General features: G+C 41.7%; 2 protein-coding genes across 3 annotated transcripts; one reads left to right on the top strand and one right to left on the bottom strand.

Annotated features, from left to right (window-relative positions):
* Positions 1-164: 164 nt before the first annotated feature.
* Positions 165-15,138, top strand: LOC135494811 (heparan-sulfate 6-O-sulfotransferase 2-like). 2 transcript variants are annotated; one of them, XM_064783100.1, is made up of 4 exons: positions 165-214; positions 654-1,231; positions 2,982-3,002; positions 7,147-15,138. In XM_064783100.1, exons 2-4 carry the CDS (start codon positions 732-734, stop codon positions 7,916-7,918), a joined length of 1,293 nt encoding a protein of 430 aa, XP_064639170.1. In that variant the 5' UTR covers positions 165-214; positions 654-731; the 3' UTR covers positions 7,919-15,138. The 2 variants fall into 2 exon arrangements, with proteins under 2 accessions (XP_064639170.1, XP_064639171.1); XM_064783101.1 differs by lacking the exon at positions 2,982-3,002.
* A 3,064-nt stretch (positions 15,139-18,202) lies between these two features.
* On the bottom strand, positions 18,203-21,178 carry LOC135494812 (uncharacterized). The gene is made up of 4 exons (XM_064783102.1): positions 20,944-21,178; positions 20,193-20,344; positions 19,694-19,937; positions 18,203-19,239 (listed from the first exon to the last, which is right to left on the bottom strand). Exons 1-4 carry the CDS (start codon positions 21,011-21,013, stop codon positions 19,022-19,024), a joined length of 684 nt encoding a protein of 227 aa, XP_064639172.1. The 5' UTR covers positions 21,014-21,178; the 3' UTR covers positions 18,203-19,021.
* Positions 21,179-21,483: the final 305 nt, after the last annotated feature.

Raw genomic sequence — 21,483 nt, 5'->3', positions numbered from 1 at the left:
AAAATAATATACATCAATCTCTTGGATTTGAGAATTATTTATATAGCATTTTATTTCCTGTTTCGAATGTGTAATGTCGAAACATTAGTAAATTTTCCGAAACACTGAGATGTGTAAACTTTGTATTGGAATTCATAATCAAAGACTTTTTATAGTACTCCACGCATCCTATCGGTCAGTAATTAAACTGAACTTTCTCTTATTTTGACAAAAGGTGAAAAAGGATTCGATTTTTCATCGATTTTCACCAAAAATGAATGCCAGTTTCACATCAATTTAATGCCAAACATCCCATGAACATACCTTTTACATGAAAACTTTAAGATATAATGCGTTTCGACCCCACAAGTTAAGATTTTGGTCAAGTTTGTTTTGGTATTTTTTCTTCACCATCTTCACTTTCAGGTCACTTCAGTTCACTCCCATTTTTCATTCCAATCCATGAGTGTGACCATAGGCCCTTTTCCAGATACGCCGGTACCACCTAGGGACGGCAAAAAAACCTACCTTTACAATAGGTTTTTACTGTCAATGACGCCAGAAAATGACCTTATAGATACAGTGAGTTTCTACCTTTACCAAATCCATATACTCGATATAGGCCTAGTTTAAGTTTGCGTTTTACAATGATGAAATTCCCTTTTCTATTTCAGTTTTAGATCTAGATGGTAAGCAAGGCTGGATGATGTGAAAAAGTGTGAGGGACTTCACTCCGTCGACAAACTGATAGAATGTGGGAACGGCGCAGAATAAGGAGTTGTTTTGCTGTGATATCCATTGCCGTACTTATAGGTATAATATATATTGCATATTTCTGCCCGGGGAATATCTGCGGATTCAATTCCGAATCCCGGGGGGACCTGGCATCATACTCAAATGACGTAAACACATATCTGAAGGGAGTTCATCCGCGCTTCACATTCGAGGATCACGAACTTCACAGATATCATCCATTCCAAATCGAGGCAAATGATGTCCTTGTATTTTTACACATTCAAAAAACCGGCGGGACAACTTTTGGAAAACATCTCGTGAAAAATATCGAGTTGGATAAACCTTGTCAGTGTTATAAGGGACGCAAACGGTGTGATTGTATGAATGGACAGCAAAATATGTGGCTATTTAGTCGATATTCGACGGGGTGGCGATGCGGCTTGCATGCTGATTGGACGGAATTAAAAGACTGTGTCGAGGAGTATCTCACCGAGACGGAAGGCTACAGAGACCGAAGGTAGGTTGAAATCTCTCTGAAGTCGTCTCGGCGGTGTTAGGACGTGTTTTTGGAAACCAGGGTTTGATTGAACTCTTACTTGGAGCATGATGTGGCCGTGTTTGGATGTTGTAAGAAGGTTACATTTCAATAATAAGAGTCGATGTATGTTATGTATCCCACCCACCATTAGACCACCCAGACTTTTATGTTGTCTGACAGTTACAGCAGCTGTCATGACTGTGGTATCAAAGGGGCTTGGAGTTTGGATGCGGAGTTGGAATGAAAATGAAATGTTTAGATGAATATTATTTTGCTGCCAAAAAGTGTTGTACTGCTTTAAAGGGTACCCTGAAGCCTGGCCCCCCCCCCCCCCCCACTTCCATAGTCAAGGGGGCCGCAGGCGCGTTCCCGATTTTTCGGGAAAAGGGGGTTAATTTTCACGGGATTTTCACTCTTGTTTCGGGGAAAAATCCCCGAAAAATCAATAAATAGGGGTGTTATTACTGCTATTTTCCCTTCAAAAACTGAAAATAGGGGTATATTTTCTCATGTTTTCCTTCCCTGGGTCTTCTTCCCCGAAAAGATTTTTAAAAAGCCCGTTTTACGGGCCGTTTTATCCCCGGTTAAAATTATCTAACGCGCAGGGGCATGCGGTCATGAATCTTCCCGCCACCCCGTTCCCGCTCATGTCATCCATTAATTGGAAATCTCCAAGTTGGCCTGATGACATGTATGGGCTGACCCTTCCTTTAGGGGGTAGGGATCCAAGACTCCCTTCAATTAGGGGGGTAAGATCAAATCCTTCCTTCAAATAGGGGGTCAATTTCCTCACAAAAGCCCGCAAATAGGGGGGTACAAAAAAATGCTGTTTCCTTCCATTAGGGGGTGATTTTAAAACTTGGGAACAAGCCTATGTACCCCCTAAATAAGGGGAGTGGGGGGGCCGGGCCCTGAAGCTGCACACATAAACTGTTTTAAAAACTTTGTACCAGTCAGTGGACCTGGTGGACTTGGAGGCTGTCGAGAGCCTCAACCACCCAGCTTCAAACAAGACACCTTTAGACGATGTGGCTGCATACTTTTAAAATATACAACATGCAGGACATTTGGCCCGTAAATGTACATGTACTTGCATATTGTATGATACATTACATGTACATATTATACCACATGTAGATTTGTTGTGGCACTGAACGGCCCCCACCAACTAGCAAATTAGTATATACAAGCTGATTTTGGAAAGGGTAATTATGATGAGCTTTGTAATTTAATTTCCATTGGAGAAACTCCTCTATTCTCAACTCTGAAGTCTTTTTTTGGTTCTGGAATTTGGAAAAACATGATTGACATGATTGAGAGAGAACAAACTTCTTCTATCCTTCTGTCATCTGGACTTCCTTGTAAAATTGTTCCGTCACATATTCGACACTACTATTCACAACTGCCTATTTGTGACCCATTCCAGCAAAACCAGTCGCATGTCGCAAATAAGATGAGCCTATATGACACCAGGCGATAATAGAAGAAATTGATGTCGTCAGATTTCACAAAATGCAGACAATAGTGAAATGAACAAACAGTCCGTCTCAACCTGCCAAGCTCAGAGTCAGAGCGACATGTGACGGATTTTGCTGTAACGGGTCACATTTCTTCTTTGCGTGTGCTGTTAACTGATTCTTTTTAAGTTATTTTTGTTATTTTCTGAATGCTGTCCTTTTCGTTTTTTAGTTACCTCCTGTATAAAATATCTTTGTTTCTCTGGTTGCAGTCTCCATGCTCCGGAAGGGCGGTATGTAGGCCTTTTATATTTCCAAGCCATGTTCTCCATGTGTTCTCCAACCTATAGTATTAGTACTGTGGGTGACGGGTCTGCAATGCACATTCTTTGAGTTTGAAATTTTAAAAAATTAAGACCATACACTGACATACTGTACATTTGTCAACATATTATGTTTAAAAATGCTTCACTCCGGAGTCCTAAGTGTTCTCCAAAAGGCATTTGTCAGGTGGCCCACCCTACCTTGGCAGCTTACCACCCTACCTTGGAAGAGCCACCCTACCGTGCTCTAGAACTTTGTAGAGGGTTCTATTCTATAGGGCCACCCTACCTCAAACTGCTGGCCACCCTACCTTGTGTTGCACACTTGTAAAAACGTCATGAAAATCAAGGGTATCACCCTATCTTGAGAAAACCCTGTGGAGGACACGGAGTCCTTCATACAAATTTAATTTAATATATTTTGGAAGACTTTATGGACCTTGGCGGGATGGTTAACAAGTTACCCATTAGAATACATCATACAATGCATTTTGGCTGTGCACCTACAAAGTTGCATTTACTTCGATACATATAGTATGAAAAAACTTAAAAAACCTAAAAACATGAACTGTGATTGTGTGGCTGATTAAAAAAGAATACTGACCCTATTTAAAAGATGTATTGTACAGTGTAAAAAGCCTTAGCGGACACCTCTATTAATGACAACCTCTCTGTAAAGGACACTATTTTTGGTCCCCAATGGATTGCTTCAATTCAATTTGACCTCTCTAATCAGGACACCTCTCTATTAAGGACAGCAGTCATCAGTCCTGTGGGTGTCCTTATTAGAGAGGTTCAACTGTAATTGCTTTCTAGATATTATGTAGTTCTAACTCTCTACTAGGTTGATTTGAGAATATTTTTGAATTTGGTACATGTATCGTACTGTCACCTATATTACTATACATGTAGGCTCTCGTGGCATGCCATTGCCATAAATTTTGATCCGTCAGCCTTTGAATCTGCTCCAAGACAGACCGCCGTGATATCGTGAATCATGTAATGAGTCGTACTTACGGTACAGTTTCCTTCTGGGTTCATTGTACTTTAGACGGTCAAGGAAGTAAGTGTGAAGTAATGACTGTAGTGTATATGACTCGTAGGCTAGACCATGACAAACACAGTTGACAGCCTGTACCGTTAATAGCCTCTGCCTATAGTGCATTTCATGTAGTAAAAGTGACATAGGTTTAATGGTTGTACATTGTAAAGTACATGTATGTCTCAAATTTGTCTTAAAGGCCAATGCCGTTGGTTTTTAAATATTTGAAATTTGTAGAACCTTGTGAATTTGAAAATTTCAAGTTGTGAAGACACAGTACATTGTACACACTATAAATTTCAACATTGCCGTTGTGTAGACCGATATAGCAAGTTTTAGCAAATTCGTAGGCATAATTACTACACTATTTAAGCACTTCACTACGGTGTCCTCATTACTGAGATTTGTGGGACAAATTTCTAGCCCAGCCTCCTTCCGACAAGACACACTCACTGGTGATAGCAAGTATGGATAGATACACTTGGTGATAGAGAGGAGAACATGGCTTGGGCACAAAAAGGACTGAGGTTAGCTCAGACATGTCAGAAAAAAATGTGACGCTTTTGCCAATATTAATCATCACCTTTTCCCCTTTTGCGCATTCCTTCCATGAGCCTTGGCATCTGGTGAGCAGGTAGCTTATGTTTTTATGCATCTGGCCAAAAGTTGCGAATCTCATCAGTAACTTTCAAAGTACATGTACATGAATTACTTCATCAACTTTGAAAGTTACTAACTACTATGTAGATTATATAGTTATAGTTTAGTCCAATCCTAAACTCATCTTTTCTGACCCAAGTCACCCCAGTCAGTCCTTTGGTTTAGGTTGATTATGTATATAGCCTTTCAGTGGTCCGTGACGTTGGAAGTCTGCTCGGCAGTGCTGACTGTCACTGTGGTAAGATGGTTAGCGATGTAAAGTAAAAGTAAGCGATAATGAAAACGAGCATAAATCAATCAAAACAACAAAACCAGTATACCCTAATGACAGCCAGTCCAGTTACAACAGTAGTCTATTACATAACACAAAACAATGTAGTTTGGGATGCAGGTTTCGAGAATTTCAAAAATGAATTGCTTTATTTTTGAAATTCTCGAAATAAGCGATAATCAGTAGAACATCTTCTAAAATTTGAAAGTTAACACTGCTTTAGCTTTCGTATAACTCAACATTGTGTGTAAAAATAAAAGAAAGTAATTTGTCCTTGTGCTGCACCTGGACGACTTTTAAAAAGCATGTTTTTAAATTTGAAAGACCTTGGTGCTCATCACGTTTTCAGTTGCCTCTCTTTTTGCACTTGGCCTATTGGCCATTCAGTGAGCGGGTAATCGGTGAGCTAATGGCATCACGCCTAGGCCACTGTCGTCCGTCCGTCCGTCAGCAATGGTGGCACGTTTGCTCACCATTGTGTCGAGAAAATTGAAACTTGTTGTGTGGATGTTTTATGATCACATGACCCGACATACAAAAAATCATCGCAATTTGACTTACTCTCTGGGCTCGAGGTGGCCATCTTTGAAAACCTTATTAATTTTGCACATATCTCACGAATGCTGATAGTGATAGCCAGTGCAAGTTAACAATTTGCAAATGTAGATATAGCACCTTGAAACAAGATCACAGTATGTAAGGTCACTGGTGCTCTCAGCAGTTGGCCCAAGCAGGTGTTCATTTTGCTCCATGTCTGGTGGCAGACTGGAGCTACTTAGTAAAAGATGAAATCTAAAAGCCTTGTCAGGTATCATCAGCTGCTGTCTGTTTAGCCAATTATCACATCACTTATTCTGAACAGGTGGACTTCTAGTTCTTCTTCGGGATTCACTCTGCACTTGTAATTCTTCAGGGAGTATTCCCCCTACAAGGCGAGATGAGCAGTTTTTACATTCCACTACAGTTAATAGCCACGGTTTATTTGCCTTGTGTGTCGGTCTTCAGCCAGAGAGATTGTCCATCGCAATCTACTCACGTTTCACACTTGGTGGGTTTTTTGCCTGCCCTGGCATCAACGCTAGACACAAGGAACCTTGGTTATGTCTGACTCAAAGGACTGCAATGAGCCAAGAATTTTCAATAGTTCCTTGAAAACCACTACAGTACATTCAGAAATGCAATCCTTGGTTCGCCCCGGAATCGAACCTCGGCCCTATGTATTTTTCGGTAGCCAGCAGTGTTGACCACTAGGCTTTCACCTCTAACGGGTGGACTGAAGTGCTATGGTGGGCAGATACAAAACTACCGTCATATTTTCCCAAACACGAGGAACATTAGTTGTTTCAAAAAACGTCGGGAGAGTACAATTTCGTATATGTGGAATCGAAGCAAAGTAGGATTACGTCAAACAAACAATTTTTTAAGGGTGGCCTTAAATATATATGTGCATGTAATTATCGAATTGTGTAATTCATAAATGATGAATGAAACAGACATCTGACAACTTGCATGAAAAATTAACAGTCGGCAACTTCTCCGTCGGATGCACTCTCTGTAATCATCAGATATTCTGAGGAAAGATTGCTTGTGGCATTAAGAGAATCCTGTTGTCGAAAACAAAAATAAAAGAGTTATGGATTAGTCCCTTGTGGAGGCAGTATGCTACTATGCAGACTAATCGAATTGGTCAAGAGATGAGCGTGTATTAGCGGTTGCGAATTCCAACTGAAGTGCTTCATCACAAAACGAGATACAGTAGAACCTCCCTTAGCAAACACCTCTCTATTAAGGACACTAGTTTTGGTCCCAAAGTGGTGTTTTTTCCATTCAATTTGACCTCTCTACTCAGGAAACCTCTCTATTAAGGACAGCTATTGTCAGCAATGGAAAATTAAAACAGTTTTGATCATAACTGTTGATTTGAATGCTTTGATATTTGGAGGACAACTCAGTCAATTTTTGGGTGTACCATGGTATCACAATATGGTCAATTAAAAAAGGTTTGAGTGGCGCATGTTGTGTTTTTGGGCTGATCTCTGGCAATCCGGATTTGAAGAGACGCAGTATCTGCTATCGCAAGTGATGCGATGATTCATATGATTCAACCTAAAGTAAAACTTTATGATTTTCATATCTTTCAGGTATCTGTACATCACCATCGTCCGCGACCCGGTTGATCGTTATCTGAGTGAGTGGAGGAACGTAGAGCGGGGCGCCACCTGGAAGAATGCAGAACTAAAGTGCAACGGGCGCCAAGCGACTTTAGAAGAAGTGCCATTTTGTTTCGAGGGAGAAAACTGGGAGGATGTTAAGCTGGATCAGTTCACCTCGTGTCCGCATAATTTGGCCAATAATCGGCAGACGCGAATGTTGTCGAATCTCAGTCTAGTCGGGTGTTATAATCGGTCAGCAATGGCCGAAGATGAACGAAATCGAATCATGCTACAGAGTGCCAAACAAAATCTCCGCGACATGGCGTACTTCGGTATTTTAGAGTTCCAAATTTATTCGCAATATCTCTTTGAACAAACCTTCAGGTTGCGTTTCATTGAAAAATTTGTCCAGCTCAATGTGACTCATTCATCTGTCACGGACATCACGCCCGCTCAAAAACAAACAGTCATCAACCTGAATAAACTTGACATCAGTCTCTACCAGTTTGCTCGAGACTTGTTCCTGCAGCGGCTACGGACTGCGTTGTTACACGACCCGCGGGTCAAAGCGCAAATACATTTCGTCGACGTTCCGAATCCCGCCGGTCTATTGCTGGAGGATCTTCTGAAGCGTGTCGATTTCAATCTGCTCACGACGGGAAAAGACGAGGGGACGCTCAGCAAGACCTTAAAGAGAAAAATCAAAAAACAACTCCGAGGTAAAAAAAGAGAGAAGTTTGGAAGCGATTTTGAAAATTGAAGTCATAACATTGATATGTGCTAGTTATTAACGCAATTGGTTTTTCCTCTTGGTGCAACCTCACATTTTAAACCACTTCACTACTTGACATTTTTGACGTTATTCGGTTGACCACTGGACTCTACAGCGTAATTTCCGGCAATAACGCAATGCGTCATGCATCGTAGAACATCATGTCATGATGTCATCAGACCAAAATTCCAAGCTACAGGAGCGCGAGTCTTTACACGTCAGACCGAAATTTCGGGCTACAGTAGTGAAGTGGTTAACTTATCCCAGAAACAGCGTGCAGTAATTTGAGAGGCGTTTACGCATGTGGTTCAGACATGCAGCCTCGGTGCAGACAATGTCTACTTTTTACCTATTAGTGGCGACATCTGGGAAATACTCATATTCGTCATTTTGTCCTCCAGTTCGATCCAAAACACAGTTCAAATGTATAGAATATTTGTATCTTTTATAACGTGTGAATGATCATATTATAAGACAGTTCAAGCACGAAATGAATGTTGCAATACTCATAAAATTTAAAACCGTTTCTTTTATTTGCCTCCAACATTGGTTTTAAAATGGTCACAATTTTACCTGATACTAAGACTCCACAAGGTGCACTTTGGCGAAAATAGTTTCGACCTGATTGACCTCCAAAATTGCTGCTCAATGGAGGCAATGCACAGCCTGTAATGGCTGTATAGTCCCGTGGTGAAGTGCTAAAAAAGCCTCGTCCCGCCCCACTTTCTTGATTTTCTCAACGCTACAAAACTTGTGGGGTTTTAGTAATAGGTGCCTCACTTTCGTGTTTGGAAGGGGGTACGGGTCACAAAGGTGTATATGATCATTTTATCATTTTAAATTTTTTGGATTCGTGATACAGAGTTTGTTGATCCGAGGAGGGAAAAGGCATGGTGGGGATTTGATGCTGACTCAGCAGCAATTAGGTTTATAATTCATATGTTCTTATGACTTAGGTAGTTGCTTAGGTTTATAATTCATATGTTCTTATGACTTAGGTAGTTGCTTAGGTTTATAATTCATATGTTCTTATGACTTAGGTAGTTGCTTAGGTTTATAATTCATATGTTCTTATGACTTTTTAAAGTTTATAATATACATACATACATACATACAATAGATCATTTTTAGGGCGCTTCTCAGAACGGAAAAAGCTGTTAAAAGCGCCACCTGGATTTATAATTAAAATTTCCCAAAGAGCCAAGTCTTTAGCTGGCCTCTGAATGACACATAGTCCTCAGCTGATCTCAGAGAGCCGGGCAGGCCATTCCACAGCCTTGCAGCGCAGACAGAGAAACTCCTGTCCCCATAATTGCTTCTGGTGCGTCGCACTGCAAGACTGCATCCTGATGATGTAGCACGCGTAGTGCGGGAATGAACAAATGGACTGACCAGCTCCCTGAGATAGAGAGGTGAACTGTTCCCATAGACGGCCTTATGCGCCATGCAGATGATCTTAAACTGCGATCGCAGGTGCACTGGAAGCCAGTGTAACCGCTTCAATACTGGAGTCACATGGAAGCCATTTTTCTTCCTGTGCTAGCCCATGTTGAGCAGTGGATAGCATTGCTAAACAGTGCTTACTATACTTTTATCTGAATGGGCAAGTAATATATATAAGTGTCACCAGCTTTGGTATATAGATGAAACCAATGTTTGCCCGAGTGTCTATAGCATGTTTAAAGAGGCTGCAGAAAAAATATAGGAGGATATGACGTGCTATGCACGTCACCGGTACGTGTTGGGGCCTGTGACATGATGTGCTGTGTACGTCACCGGTAGTGAAAGGGTCCTGGGGTCAAAAGTGGCAGAGACGGTGACCTTGATTTGACAGCTTACTACTCACCTTGGCTTGGAAACTTTCAGGGGGATACCAATAGTATGGTAATCTTGAAGCCTTTGGGACCGTGACATACTTTGTTATTTGTGACCCGTCACAGCAAAAGCAGGGCATGTTGCTCTGAGCTTGGCAGGTTGAGACGGACTGGTTGTTGATTTCACTGTTGTCTGCCTTTTGTGGAATATGAGTACATCAATTTCTTCCATTATCTCCTAGTGTCATTTAGGCTCATCTTCTGTGGGACATGCGCCTGGCTTTGCTGTGATGGGCCACATTTTTTTGACTTGTACAGCTTTTTTATGTTGTGCATTGTCTGTACAATATTTCATGCCTCTTCCCTAACTTTATAACAGCTTGTCTGCAACTTTTATATGTTATTGCGTAACAATTGTGTTCATACCTGGCTAAACCTTTGATCAAAAAAATGTAGCATTGGATTTTGAATTCCCTGTTTTTAGCTCACCTCTTAGCAGAGGTGAGCTTATCCCATACCGTGGCGTCCGTCGTCCGTCGTCGTCGTTGTCGTCGTCCGTCGTCCGTCGTCCGTTAGCAGGGCACGTTTCGTAACTGTTAGAGCTATTGAGTTGAAACTTGGTACACATGTACCCTTATGTAATGACACCTTGGAGACCAAGTTTCGGTCCGATTCGTTTCATGGTTTGGCCACCAGGGGGCCAAACGTTAAAAGTGAAAATATGCAATATCTCCCTTAATAGTAGTCGGGAAATTTTGAAAAAAATATGGTAGGTACTTCTAGCAAAGGTGCATCATATATCCTCCGGGTTTTTGATTTGACCTCCTTTTCAAGGTCACAGAGGTCAAATGGTGTAAATTGGCCGTTAGGATGTAACGATGGCACGTTTCTAAACTGCAATGACTATTGATACCAAATTTGATACACATTTACCCCTTAGTCAGGTGATCTCAGGGACCGAAGTTTGGTCCAATATGATTCACCACTTGACCACCAGGGGACAAAATCCAAAAACCTTAAAAATGTGATTTTTCCTTAACTTCTTGCCCGATTGCCACCAATTTGATATCATGGGTACATCTAACCACCATACAGTATATGTCACACAGGTTTTTAATTTGACCTTCTTGTCAAGGTCACAGAGGTCAAATGGCGTAACTTCGCCGTCAGGCCGTAACTATGGCACGTTTCTTAACTGCAATGACTATTGATCACAAATTAAGTACACATGTACCCCTTGGTCAGGTGATCTCAGGTACCGAAGTTTGGTGCGATCTGATTTGCCGTTTGGCCTCCAGGGAGGGGGCCAAATCCTAAATTCTTCAAAATGCCATTATTCCTAATAATGACTTGCCCGATTGGCACCAATTTTATATCATAGGTACATCTAATTCTAACAACCATTTAATGTGTCACCCGGGTCTTCTTTGATTTGACCTACTTTTCAAGGTCACAGAGGTCGAATGTACTGTAAATTGGCCATTTTGGGGAAATTGTAATTGCTTGGACCTACATCAAACCTAACACTACATGACACAATACCATGCTCTTTATCCATCTTTCCTCCACATGAGGTGAGCACAATGGCCCTGGCCATTTCATTTTATAAATTGAACTTGCCTTTTCTGTTGTCAACTGAATTGTAGTCAAAACTTGTTGTGGATAGACAGGGTAGGGTCTCTGGCCCTTTTTTTGTGTTCGTAGATTTTAATTGATTCAGGAATTTTGTGTTACCTGATGTTTTAATCCTTTGAAAACTTCTCCGACCCCTACTGTCACAAAAAATGCCAAAATGAACTGGTCAGGACACTCTAGCATGCAAGAAATCATATATCTCAGCTCTGCGACCAGTCTGACGTCACATTGACTAAGACGACCTGTTTTGATGACTTCTTGGATGTCGTGCCACGTCCAGGGCATGGAGCATGCCAGTCCTATTCTGCAAATGTCGGCACTGTTCAGAAGCAGCGAATGAAGTTTTGAATGGGCTAAAACTCCATGACAAAATGTCAGATGTCAAAATTCATTTGATGCAGGTATTGTAAAAATCTAATCGGAATGGCATTTAATGATGTGAGAGTGATATGAAAAATTTCTCAACAGCTCAAACCACACCACCGTCACATTTTTCAGTGCGGTAAAACTAATTGAATGTTATCTGGGGATATGAAAAATCCTCTTTATTCTTACACACAGGATCTAGGGCAGTTTTTTTATTGCCACAACGTTATGTGTGGCAATTAAAACCGGAATGTCTATCTTCCTTGCGAACCATTTGTAACTGCTTATAACCCAACCTGTACTCCACTCTAAGTTGGCCATTTTTCTAATAAGTTAGTGCAATTCCTATGCACTTGTAATTCAGGTCTTGTAGAGAGAAATGAGGGTGTAGGAAGAACATTTAGCTACACACTCCATGTCAGAAAATCTACCACCTACCTCAGTATCAAAACAAAGAACCAGGCCAAATCAGTGAAATTTATTGCTTCATTACCAGTAATTCGGAACTAATTGCAACACCCCGGGCCCAAATGCACTATCAATAATGTATTGTGATGCATAGGGAAAGTCCTTTGTAGACAATTTGCCAATAGCAGATGTGAATCTTTGTAAATAGAATAGGCTTATGAAATATATTATATTTGTTCATTTTCCCCTGTCCACAGTTGGTTTGTACATTTCATTTTGTGAAACCTAATTGGCCCATCTGGCGCTTGTCTTTAGTGGTGATATTCTCCCTTGGGGGGGGGGGGGGGTCTAAAAATTGTGTGTTTACATGTACCCGATGATCTACCGATAATTACAATGCACAAATAGATGGTCACAGGTCTGCTGGGTAAACCATCTGTTGTGTGGTAACCTTTCCCTATATCAAATTTATAAATCATCCAAAAATATCTGATTACAATACTCAACAACATGTAAAACTCTTGCCTGTTTACTGGACTTTCAATCATTTTGTTGTGGTGGTCTTTGATTATTTTTTAGGAACTTGTACCTAATGAAGCAGGTGGCAAGAGATACATGGCTTGCCCAAGGTCACAAGCTATTTTATGTGTCATTGTTTGTACGGTATCAAATCCAGCACGGGGGGGGGGGGCATTTTTGGCTCTGTACTACTACTGGTATAAACTTACTCCAGAGAAATGGTCAAAAGTCTGGGAAAAGGATTCTCTATTTGTGATTCCACCCAAAAATTTACCAAATATTTTGCAGCACAGACTTGCAAACTTGTTGTTGATAATTTCCTTGTGTGTGCTCTTATATAATGATATGAAAGTTATGTTCGTGTATTTTTGCTAATTGTGTTAGACCAGCTAGTCACATAATACAGCTTTTATTGGTACTGATAATTTGAGTTGCTGTATAAAGGTAATTTATCATGAAGTCTTATCAGATTGCTGCCTCAGCTAATCAGGTCTTAATTGGCGCGATTGTTTGTAAATTTGTTCTGCTTATTTGCCATGGTTGTCAGGCCAGTGTTCATTTTGGCTTATTGCCCTGTTTTTGGATGTGTGGACTGAATCCGGTACAATCTACCACCAGTACCCTAAAGTGAAACAAATGAGGTATGACCTGGATGCTTCAATTAAACATTGGGCACATATTACAAAGATTTCAAAAAAGTATGAAGAATATCCATATAGATTTTTCCACATTTACACCCAGAAAAGTGAATTCTAGTTTAACATTCATGATGAAAATCTGTCAGCTGGAAAATGCCTTACCTTGAGAGAGAAAAACATCTACCCTCAAAACGAATCTGTGGAAATGCCAGGCCTGTTTATTTACACTATGCCAGGGCAATTTATTCGTCTTCGACAAGTTGAGAACTGTTTAAAATCATGTTAAAACCCTCACCGAACCCAATTATTGTTATTATGTTGTGACTGATTTACATGTATACTTTTTAACCAAGGGTTTGTTTGGACTTTTATAGTGTTCTTGGGACAATTTCGGCATCCCGCTATTTGCAACGATCGAATCGATATAATTTTGTTGTTGATTTCACGACCCAAACTACAAAACAAATGACCTGACACTCGACTGCTTGTAATGCATGTATTCATTACTGTGTGCAATTTATATCTGTAATTTAGGATTTAATAATAGACTCCGGGTCCAATCGGAGTAATTTAGCAATCAAAAATTGATTATGATAACGTCATGATTCAGATTCATTTGGGTAGACTAAGTGTATGTTAACCCCTTTGCATTGTAGCCAACTTTTGGTGAAGAATAATATTACACTGCAAAGGGATTAGACATGTTAAAGGGGGAATATAGGCAGGAATGTACTGGGCCAGATAAGGTTACGTAGAGATGCTATTAGGTCTCTGACTTTTTGCCGGCCCTATAATTCCTATAAATCCTTATATTGTTTTGATCTCCCTATAAATGCCTATTTTTGGCAAAATTTGCCCTACATGTATAGGCCCTATTTTTTGGTTTCCCTTTGCCCTATAATTACTCGAATTTACTCGAATTGTTCCTGTACTGTTGTTTCAGAGGCAATTGAAAGCTACTATTTAAGAGAATGTGTCACAGTTTAGAATGGGAAAAACTACCTAACTACTTCTTTAAAATTTAAACAGCTTTGATGTTAGGATCACATTGTGTTGAACATGTACATTTTATGACTGAAGTAAAAGTATTTTGAAGCCAAAAGAATGTTTCGACTGGTGGAGAGGGGTCATTCTGTCATTTTGTCGGTGTAAAAAAAGCCCTCACCCATTAATCATCTCGTCCAATCTAAGATTTTACAGAGGCAATGGAGGGGAGGGCGTTAACAAAAATTGAGGTCCATATTTGGTACGCATGCATACAGGCAGAGTGGCGAGATTGAAGAGGTAATTTGAACATATGTTTTAGCCATAACATCTCACTGTGTATGGAAAAGATGAGATGTTCAGGTTAATATTATAAGATTTCAATGATTTCGAATGTTTTTAGATTACTTTTGTATGAAACCAAGTTTCATTGTGTTTTATTATGCAGCATGACAACATCAACTGTGCCATTGACTACATACACAAGTACTAGTCTGGCCCGGCTGTTCAAAGCTCCGCTGACTGGTTTTGCGGCAGCTAAACCACCGTTATCTTAGCGTGTCCCCAAGTTTGTTCCGTCAGGCTAAGCGGCTGCTATGCCAGCGCTAAGTTAGCAGAACTGGAACCGAAAGGGCTACGCAATTGGGTGCCACCAAGTTTAGCAGCTGTCAGTACAAATTAGCGGTCGCTGAAGTTTAAAGCTAAAGGCTAAAGGCTTTGAACAACCCGGGCCTGGGCTCTCGATCTCTAATCAGGACACCTCTCTATATAAGACAGAACTTGTCAGTCCCGAGGGTGTCCTTGATAGAGAGGTTCTACTGTAGTACTGAAAACTATGTGTACCTACTTAAACCATTGCTCCTCACTTTATATTTATTAGTTTTAAAGCTATACTGAGGATAGAAGTTTTAACATTTTTGGACAATTTGTCTTTGCCACGGCAGGTCTGAGTTACAATCATTTGGTGTGTATTATGTGTTATTATTTAATGAGTATTTGTGTACTGCCTGGCATGTGTGTATCATCTATATATCTGGTTAGACACTTCTTTTATATAAAAATAAAATTGTATTTGGAAAACAAGTTTTAGTTTGTGATTTCAACACAATTGTAGAATTGTCTCGGTTTCCTTGCAACAAGTACAACTTGCCCAGGCATTCCTAGTAGTGTGCAATTATTTGAATGAGAAGTGTATTCAGATTGGAATTATGCCCGGCATTGCCATTGTCGTGACAACCCCCTTTTGGATTTATGGCCAGACTCTTTTAAGAAGTGATTGATGAGATGGGAATCGTCCCTAGTGTTGTCAACCCCCATTTGGATCTAATATCAGGCCATTTCACTCGATACATACTTACTCCCTCGGAAACATGCATAAGGAGAAGTCGTGTTGTAGGCCCTGTTTGCAAGAGGATGGTTAGTCCCTGGTGTTGTTACAATCCATTTGGACTACCGGTAGTCACCAAACTGGTTGTGACATGATGCCGTCTTTCGGTCTCTAATGCCCCATTTTGGACTGATCTGCTTGTAACTGACCCCCCCCCCCCTGCTGTTTCTGAAGTAGTTGTGGCAACGGAATAGGTATTTGCAAGGTGGTTGTGCCTCCAAAATGGACTGATCTGCTTGTAACTGAACCCCCCCCCTGCTGTTTCTGTAGTGGTTGTGGCAACGGAATGGGTCTTTTCAAGGTGGTTGTGCCTCCAAAGTGGACTGATCTGCTTGTAGCTGAACCTCCCCTGCTGCTTCTGAAGTGGTTGTGGCAACGGAATGGGTCTTTGCAAGGTGGTTGTGCCTCCAAAGTGGACTGATCTGCTTGTAACTGACCCTCCCCTGCTTCTTCTGAAGTGGTTGTGGCAACGGAATGGGTCTTTGCAAGGTGGTTGTGCCTCCAAAATGGACTGATCTGCTTGTAACTGAACCTCCCCTGCTGTTCCTGAAGTGGTTGTGGCAACGGAATGGGTCTTTGCAAGGTGGTTGTGCCTCCAAAATGGACTGATCTGCTTGTAACTGAACCCCCTGCTGTTTCTGAAGTGGTTGTGGCAACGGAATGGGTCTTTGCAAGGTGGTTGTGCCTCCAAAATAGACTTATCTACTTGTAACTGACCCCCCGCTGCTTCTGAAGTGGTTGTGACAACGGAATGGGTCTTTGCAAGGTGGTTGTGCCTCCAAAGTGGACTGATCTGCTTGTAACTGAACCTCCCCTGCTGTTTCTGAAGTGGTTGTGGCAACGGAATGGGTCTTTGCAAGGTGGTTGTGCCTCCAAAGTGGACTGATCTGCTTGTAACTGAACCTCCCCTGCTGTTTCTGAAGTGGTTATGGCAACGGAATGGGTCTTTGCAAGGTGGTTGTGCCTCCAAAGTGGACTGATCTGCTTGTAACTGAACCCCCTGCTGTTTCTGAAGTGGTTGTGGCAGCGGAATGGGTCTTTGCAAGGTGGTTGTGCCTCCAAAATGGACTGATCTGCTTGTAACTGAACCTCATGCTGTTTCTGAAGTGGCTGTGGCAACAGAATGGGTCTTTTCAAGGTGGTTGTGCCTCCAAAATGGACTGATCTGCTTGTAACTGAACCCCCCTGCTATTTCTGAAGTGGCTGTGGCAACAGAATGGGCCTTTTCAAGGTGGTTGTGCCTCCAAAATGGACTGATCTGCTTGTAACTGAACCCCCCTGCTATTTCTGAAGTGGCTGTGGCAACAGAATGGGTCTTTTCAAGGTGGTTGTGCCTCCAAAATGGACTGATCTGCTTGTAACTGAACCCCCTGCTATTTCTGAAGTGGCTGTGGCAACAGAATGGGTCTTTGCAAGGTGGTTGTGCCTCCAAAATGGACTGATCTGCTTGTAACTGAACCCCCCTGCTGTTTCTGAAGTGGTTGTGGCAACGGAATAGGTCTTTGCAAGGTGGTTGTGTCCCCGAAATGGACTGCTTGTGTGTGGGTGACCAGGACTATATAGCTCTCTTCTCCATAAAAGACTCCAATGGCATGTGAAAGTAGCTGGCAGTCAAGCTCCAACCCAAGCCTTCCTGCGGTAGGGGTGCTTCTACCAACACTAGTGGTGCAAAAGGCCAGCCAGAAACCAGATAGCTCTGAGTAGATTGGGCTGATCAGCTGGAAGAAGCAATTTTTATGGGAGATGGAAAATTGATCACAAACCTGGGCTGATGCTGTCTGATCAGCCCCGGCTGGGAAGCATCTAGGAGGAAACCTCATCTGGGCAGACTGGGCTCTTCAACCTGGTGACAGTAGCCAGCTTAGAGAAGGACACTCTGACCTAACACTCCACCAGCTCTGACAGTGGAACTTTTTGGAGGCAGCCCCTCCTACTGGGCGGCTGTTGAAAGGCCAACTACCTCTCATGGCGCATAGAAATTAGTTCCAGCTACCAGTTTATACGAACCAATTGAATTTTGGCACAATTGACATAGAAAAGTCAAGTTGAAGGAGTGAGCGAGTATGTCCCTAGGTCCCCAGATAGATTGTGACAATCAGACCCCCCCTCTTGTGGATGTCAGTATGAGCATCCCCTTGACATCTTGAAGGGATGTGTAGGATTCCCTGTTGCATGGAGCTGGTTAATGGGTTGGGTCATAAATCTACCAGCGGCTACAGCAGACATGAGTTGGACAAGAGCGGCACAGCAGAAAGTTGCGATGATAGCCAGAAGCGGTGACAACTCGCAAAATGGGGCACCTTGCCTGACTGGTTACTGTTCAGCGGACAATCAAAATGCACCAAACTTTCCATGCTGCATCGTCAGGTGGTAGCTAGCCTCCCAAGGCAATCCATGCCTCATTCTTATCACACTTTCTATAGGGAGGTACGGGGCTGATCCACTGTGTCAGGAGTGTAGCTTGGTAACTTGAATAGTATTTCAGTTGTTGGGCGAACAGATTGAGAGCAGAAGATTCAAGTCATAATAAGAATATTTCTTTCAAAGAAAACAGGTGCAAAAAGGTTCATAAATACACACTAGAGACAACACAGTATTTTATCACAGTCATATGTAAGTATTTTATAATTCTTTGGTAAATATGCCCTTCATCAAGACCAGAACACATTATTACCATGCTAGATAAGAATTTGGCAGTTGAGTATAGGTTTTAAAATTCTTTTTTGGGCTATTTTTTGAGTTAGGTCTTGAGGAATGAACATAACAGATTCGCTCCGGGATTCAGTTTTCAACTGACTGAGAATTATGTGCATTCTGGACTGGCTTTCCAACTGTCCGAGCAGCTTGCCCTTGGAAGTCCCAGGGAAGATTTGTGCAGCACAAACAAATCGCCAAAGTTTGCTCTCAGTGGTAAAGTTACTAATATAACCTGTGTCTCTCTGGTTACTAGAACAATATGACATCATATGCACAAAATTTCAGAGCCACCAGTGTACGCATAAACAAGCACATTTTGCAATTTGTTTATTACATATACCCACAGGACAAATCAGTGGTGCACAACCTCGTCAGAACAGAAATTTTTTTTTTTTCCAATATCATTGAAAAACTTTCCTTGGACAGGCCAGCAATTTGGAAAGCCTGCCTGATATTCAGCAGGTTGAAAAACCTATCAGATTCTTGACCAATTCGAAAGCCTGCTTGATTGTTGACAAGTTGGAAAACCTGACTGATTCTCAACAACAAGTTGGAAAGCCTGATTCTCATCAAGTTGGAGAGTTGATTCTCCAGGGTGAGACCAGTCCTTTAAACGATTCTAAAGATCCTTATGCCTGCATTCTCACACCTTAGAAGTTAATTGAAAAGTAGACAACAGTTTCATCCAAGTGGTTGTGACAAATTTTAGCCCAGTTTTCCCCTCCTCTGTGATGTCCTTGGCCATATCTTTCCATGGTTCGACTGCCGTCTCCTGAATGTGTTTTCCACTCAATTCATCACACAGCCAGTCAAAACATTCGAACAGACCTTCACTAGTTTTTGCTGATGTTGGGAAAACGGCTGAAAAAAGTACGAAGCAAAAGTAAGTCTTGATATCAAAACCCACAATCGAAGACAGTGACTCCCGATGATGAGGGGGGAAGATGATGAGGAGTCACATAGCTTTGACCACGCTGTATTTCAATACAGGTCAAATACCGTGCAGGTGTTCAAGGCTATAACAGCTCTGGACTTATTTTACAGTAACTGACTCATGGGCGACAGCAGAGCACTGACAACTGCTGTCCCTCATTAACGGGAGGCTATAGGCAGTAACAGTACGTATTGTATCAGCTAGGGCAGGGGTTAATGGACACAGCGCTTGTCCGTTATGCGGCACCATTGAAAATTCTCAGTTGGCCAAGATCTGTATGAGCATGCAAGAATTTGCCATTTTCATTTGACAACGGAATTTCTACGAATGAGCAAAAAGCATTAAACACGCTTTTTTCACAGGTCAAGCCAGTAAACTTACCAATTCTATCCTTCCTAAACCCTTTCCTGTCCTTGTTGATAAGACCCGCCACCTCGGTTGGCGACATAGCGTCTGGTAAATCCTGCTTATTCGCCATGGCGATGAAAGTCGTATTCCTGAGATCATCTTCAGCAAGGAAGTGTTCCATTTCGTCTTTCATTTCGGAGAAGCGCTCCCTGTCATTGCTATCGATCATGAAGATCACAGCGTCAGTATTTGGGTAGTAATGGCGATAAAGGGGGCGCTGCAAACAAAGAAATCTTGACATGTCAACAATGATTTATACATTTTAATTATCATTCTCACGAAAGGATTACACCCTCAGATGATCAATGTGATATTAAGAATGACTTAACTTTCAGCTTCTATGTATTATCACTGGAAAGCATCAGACACTTTTTCAAAATCGGCAGAGGCTTGATATTTTGAAGACTTTTGAAAACATTCTCTAGTCTAAAAAATCTAACTAAGCAACAGACTCCAGCCGCCAACTACTCACAATTTTTCCCCTGCCTCCAACATCCCAGACTGTAAAAGAGATATCCTTGTATTCGACGGTCTCGACATTGAATCCAATGGTCGGGATGGTTGTCACCACTTCACCTAGTTTCATCCTGTACAACATGGTCGTCTTCCCCGAGGCATCAAGACCTGGAATATGCATCATGGCAGCAGTTTTTAGAGGCAGTATTCAAGTCCAATACCTGAAGTGTAGGCATAGTTATACCTGATCCTCCCCAGGTTTCACATAAAAAAGACGCTGCGCTCGATTATGTGAACTTGGTGCTTGGTGCACTAAGATCAGCTGACGTTTATTAATACAATACGACAGTCGACACTAAAGAAGTTGGCCCCATAAGTTGCGACTGTACGGTTTAGACAATGGGAGACTGCTAAAATGTGGAATCTGCCAACTGGAAAAGCGAGAGTGCAATCATTACCGATTCCACACTTTAGCAGTCTAAGCGTCCCGTCGCAACTTCCAGGGCTGACTTCTGAAGTGTCGTATATCTCATAAGTTGGACCGTGCTGCTCGGAGCAGATCTGCAGGTAAAGCATCCCGAGGAAACAGGGGTAATAATCTTTGCTTCTCTGGCCCTGCACACAAACCCCTGAGACACTTGCCCTCATTGCATACTTCGGACAAGCCACAATGACCCTTTGTTTGAGGTGAAGTGGATGCCTGGTCAGCACTAGTCGTAGGTCAGCACCCAAAATAAGTCGAAAATCAAAACCCAAAGAAAACTTACCAAGAACCAAAATCCTGACCTCTTTTTTCTTCATCAGGCGGCCAAAACTTTTTGCCCAAAGTTGTCCCATTTTTACTGTTTCACTCTTAACTACTCTGGTGTACTGAGTTTTATTTATGTCACTCACATACTTATGGAGTTACATTGGATTTGTTTGAGACAAAAATGTGATGTTGGAATTTGACGTTTGTTTATCTCCAGCGTGGCACTTCCGGGTTTGTACTGCAGGAGTGCAGGCTACGGTGGAGCATTTGCCCTTGGGAAAATAAAAGTGCAAGAAATTACTCAAACTCTCATCGTTAATATTGTTAATTTTTTTATGAACGACAGGAATATAATTTTATTTTGAAGTCAATACAAAGAGAGAATAATTGAGCTTCGACGTGTTTACATATGGTAAAGTAATTACAAGAGTTTGTTATGCGCCACCGTAGTACTTGAGAATTCCCTCATGACGTCATTAATGGGGATTCCCGGGACATGGTTTGGAGTGTTTTATCGAAATTAATCAGTTTTATGTCAAAATGGAAATAATGACTT

This window comes from Lineus longissimus, chromosome 10 (genome assembly GCF_910592395.1).
Source record: "Lineus longissimus chromosome 10, tnLinLong1.2, whole genome shotgun sequence".
NCBI lineage: Eukaryota > Metazoa > Nemertea > Pilidiophora > Heteronemertea > Lineidae > Lineus > Lineus longissimus.
Note: the sequence above shows the minus strand (reverse complement) of the source record. Positions and strands in the feature narration are given on the sequence as shown.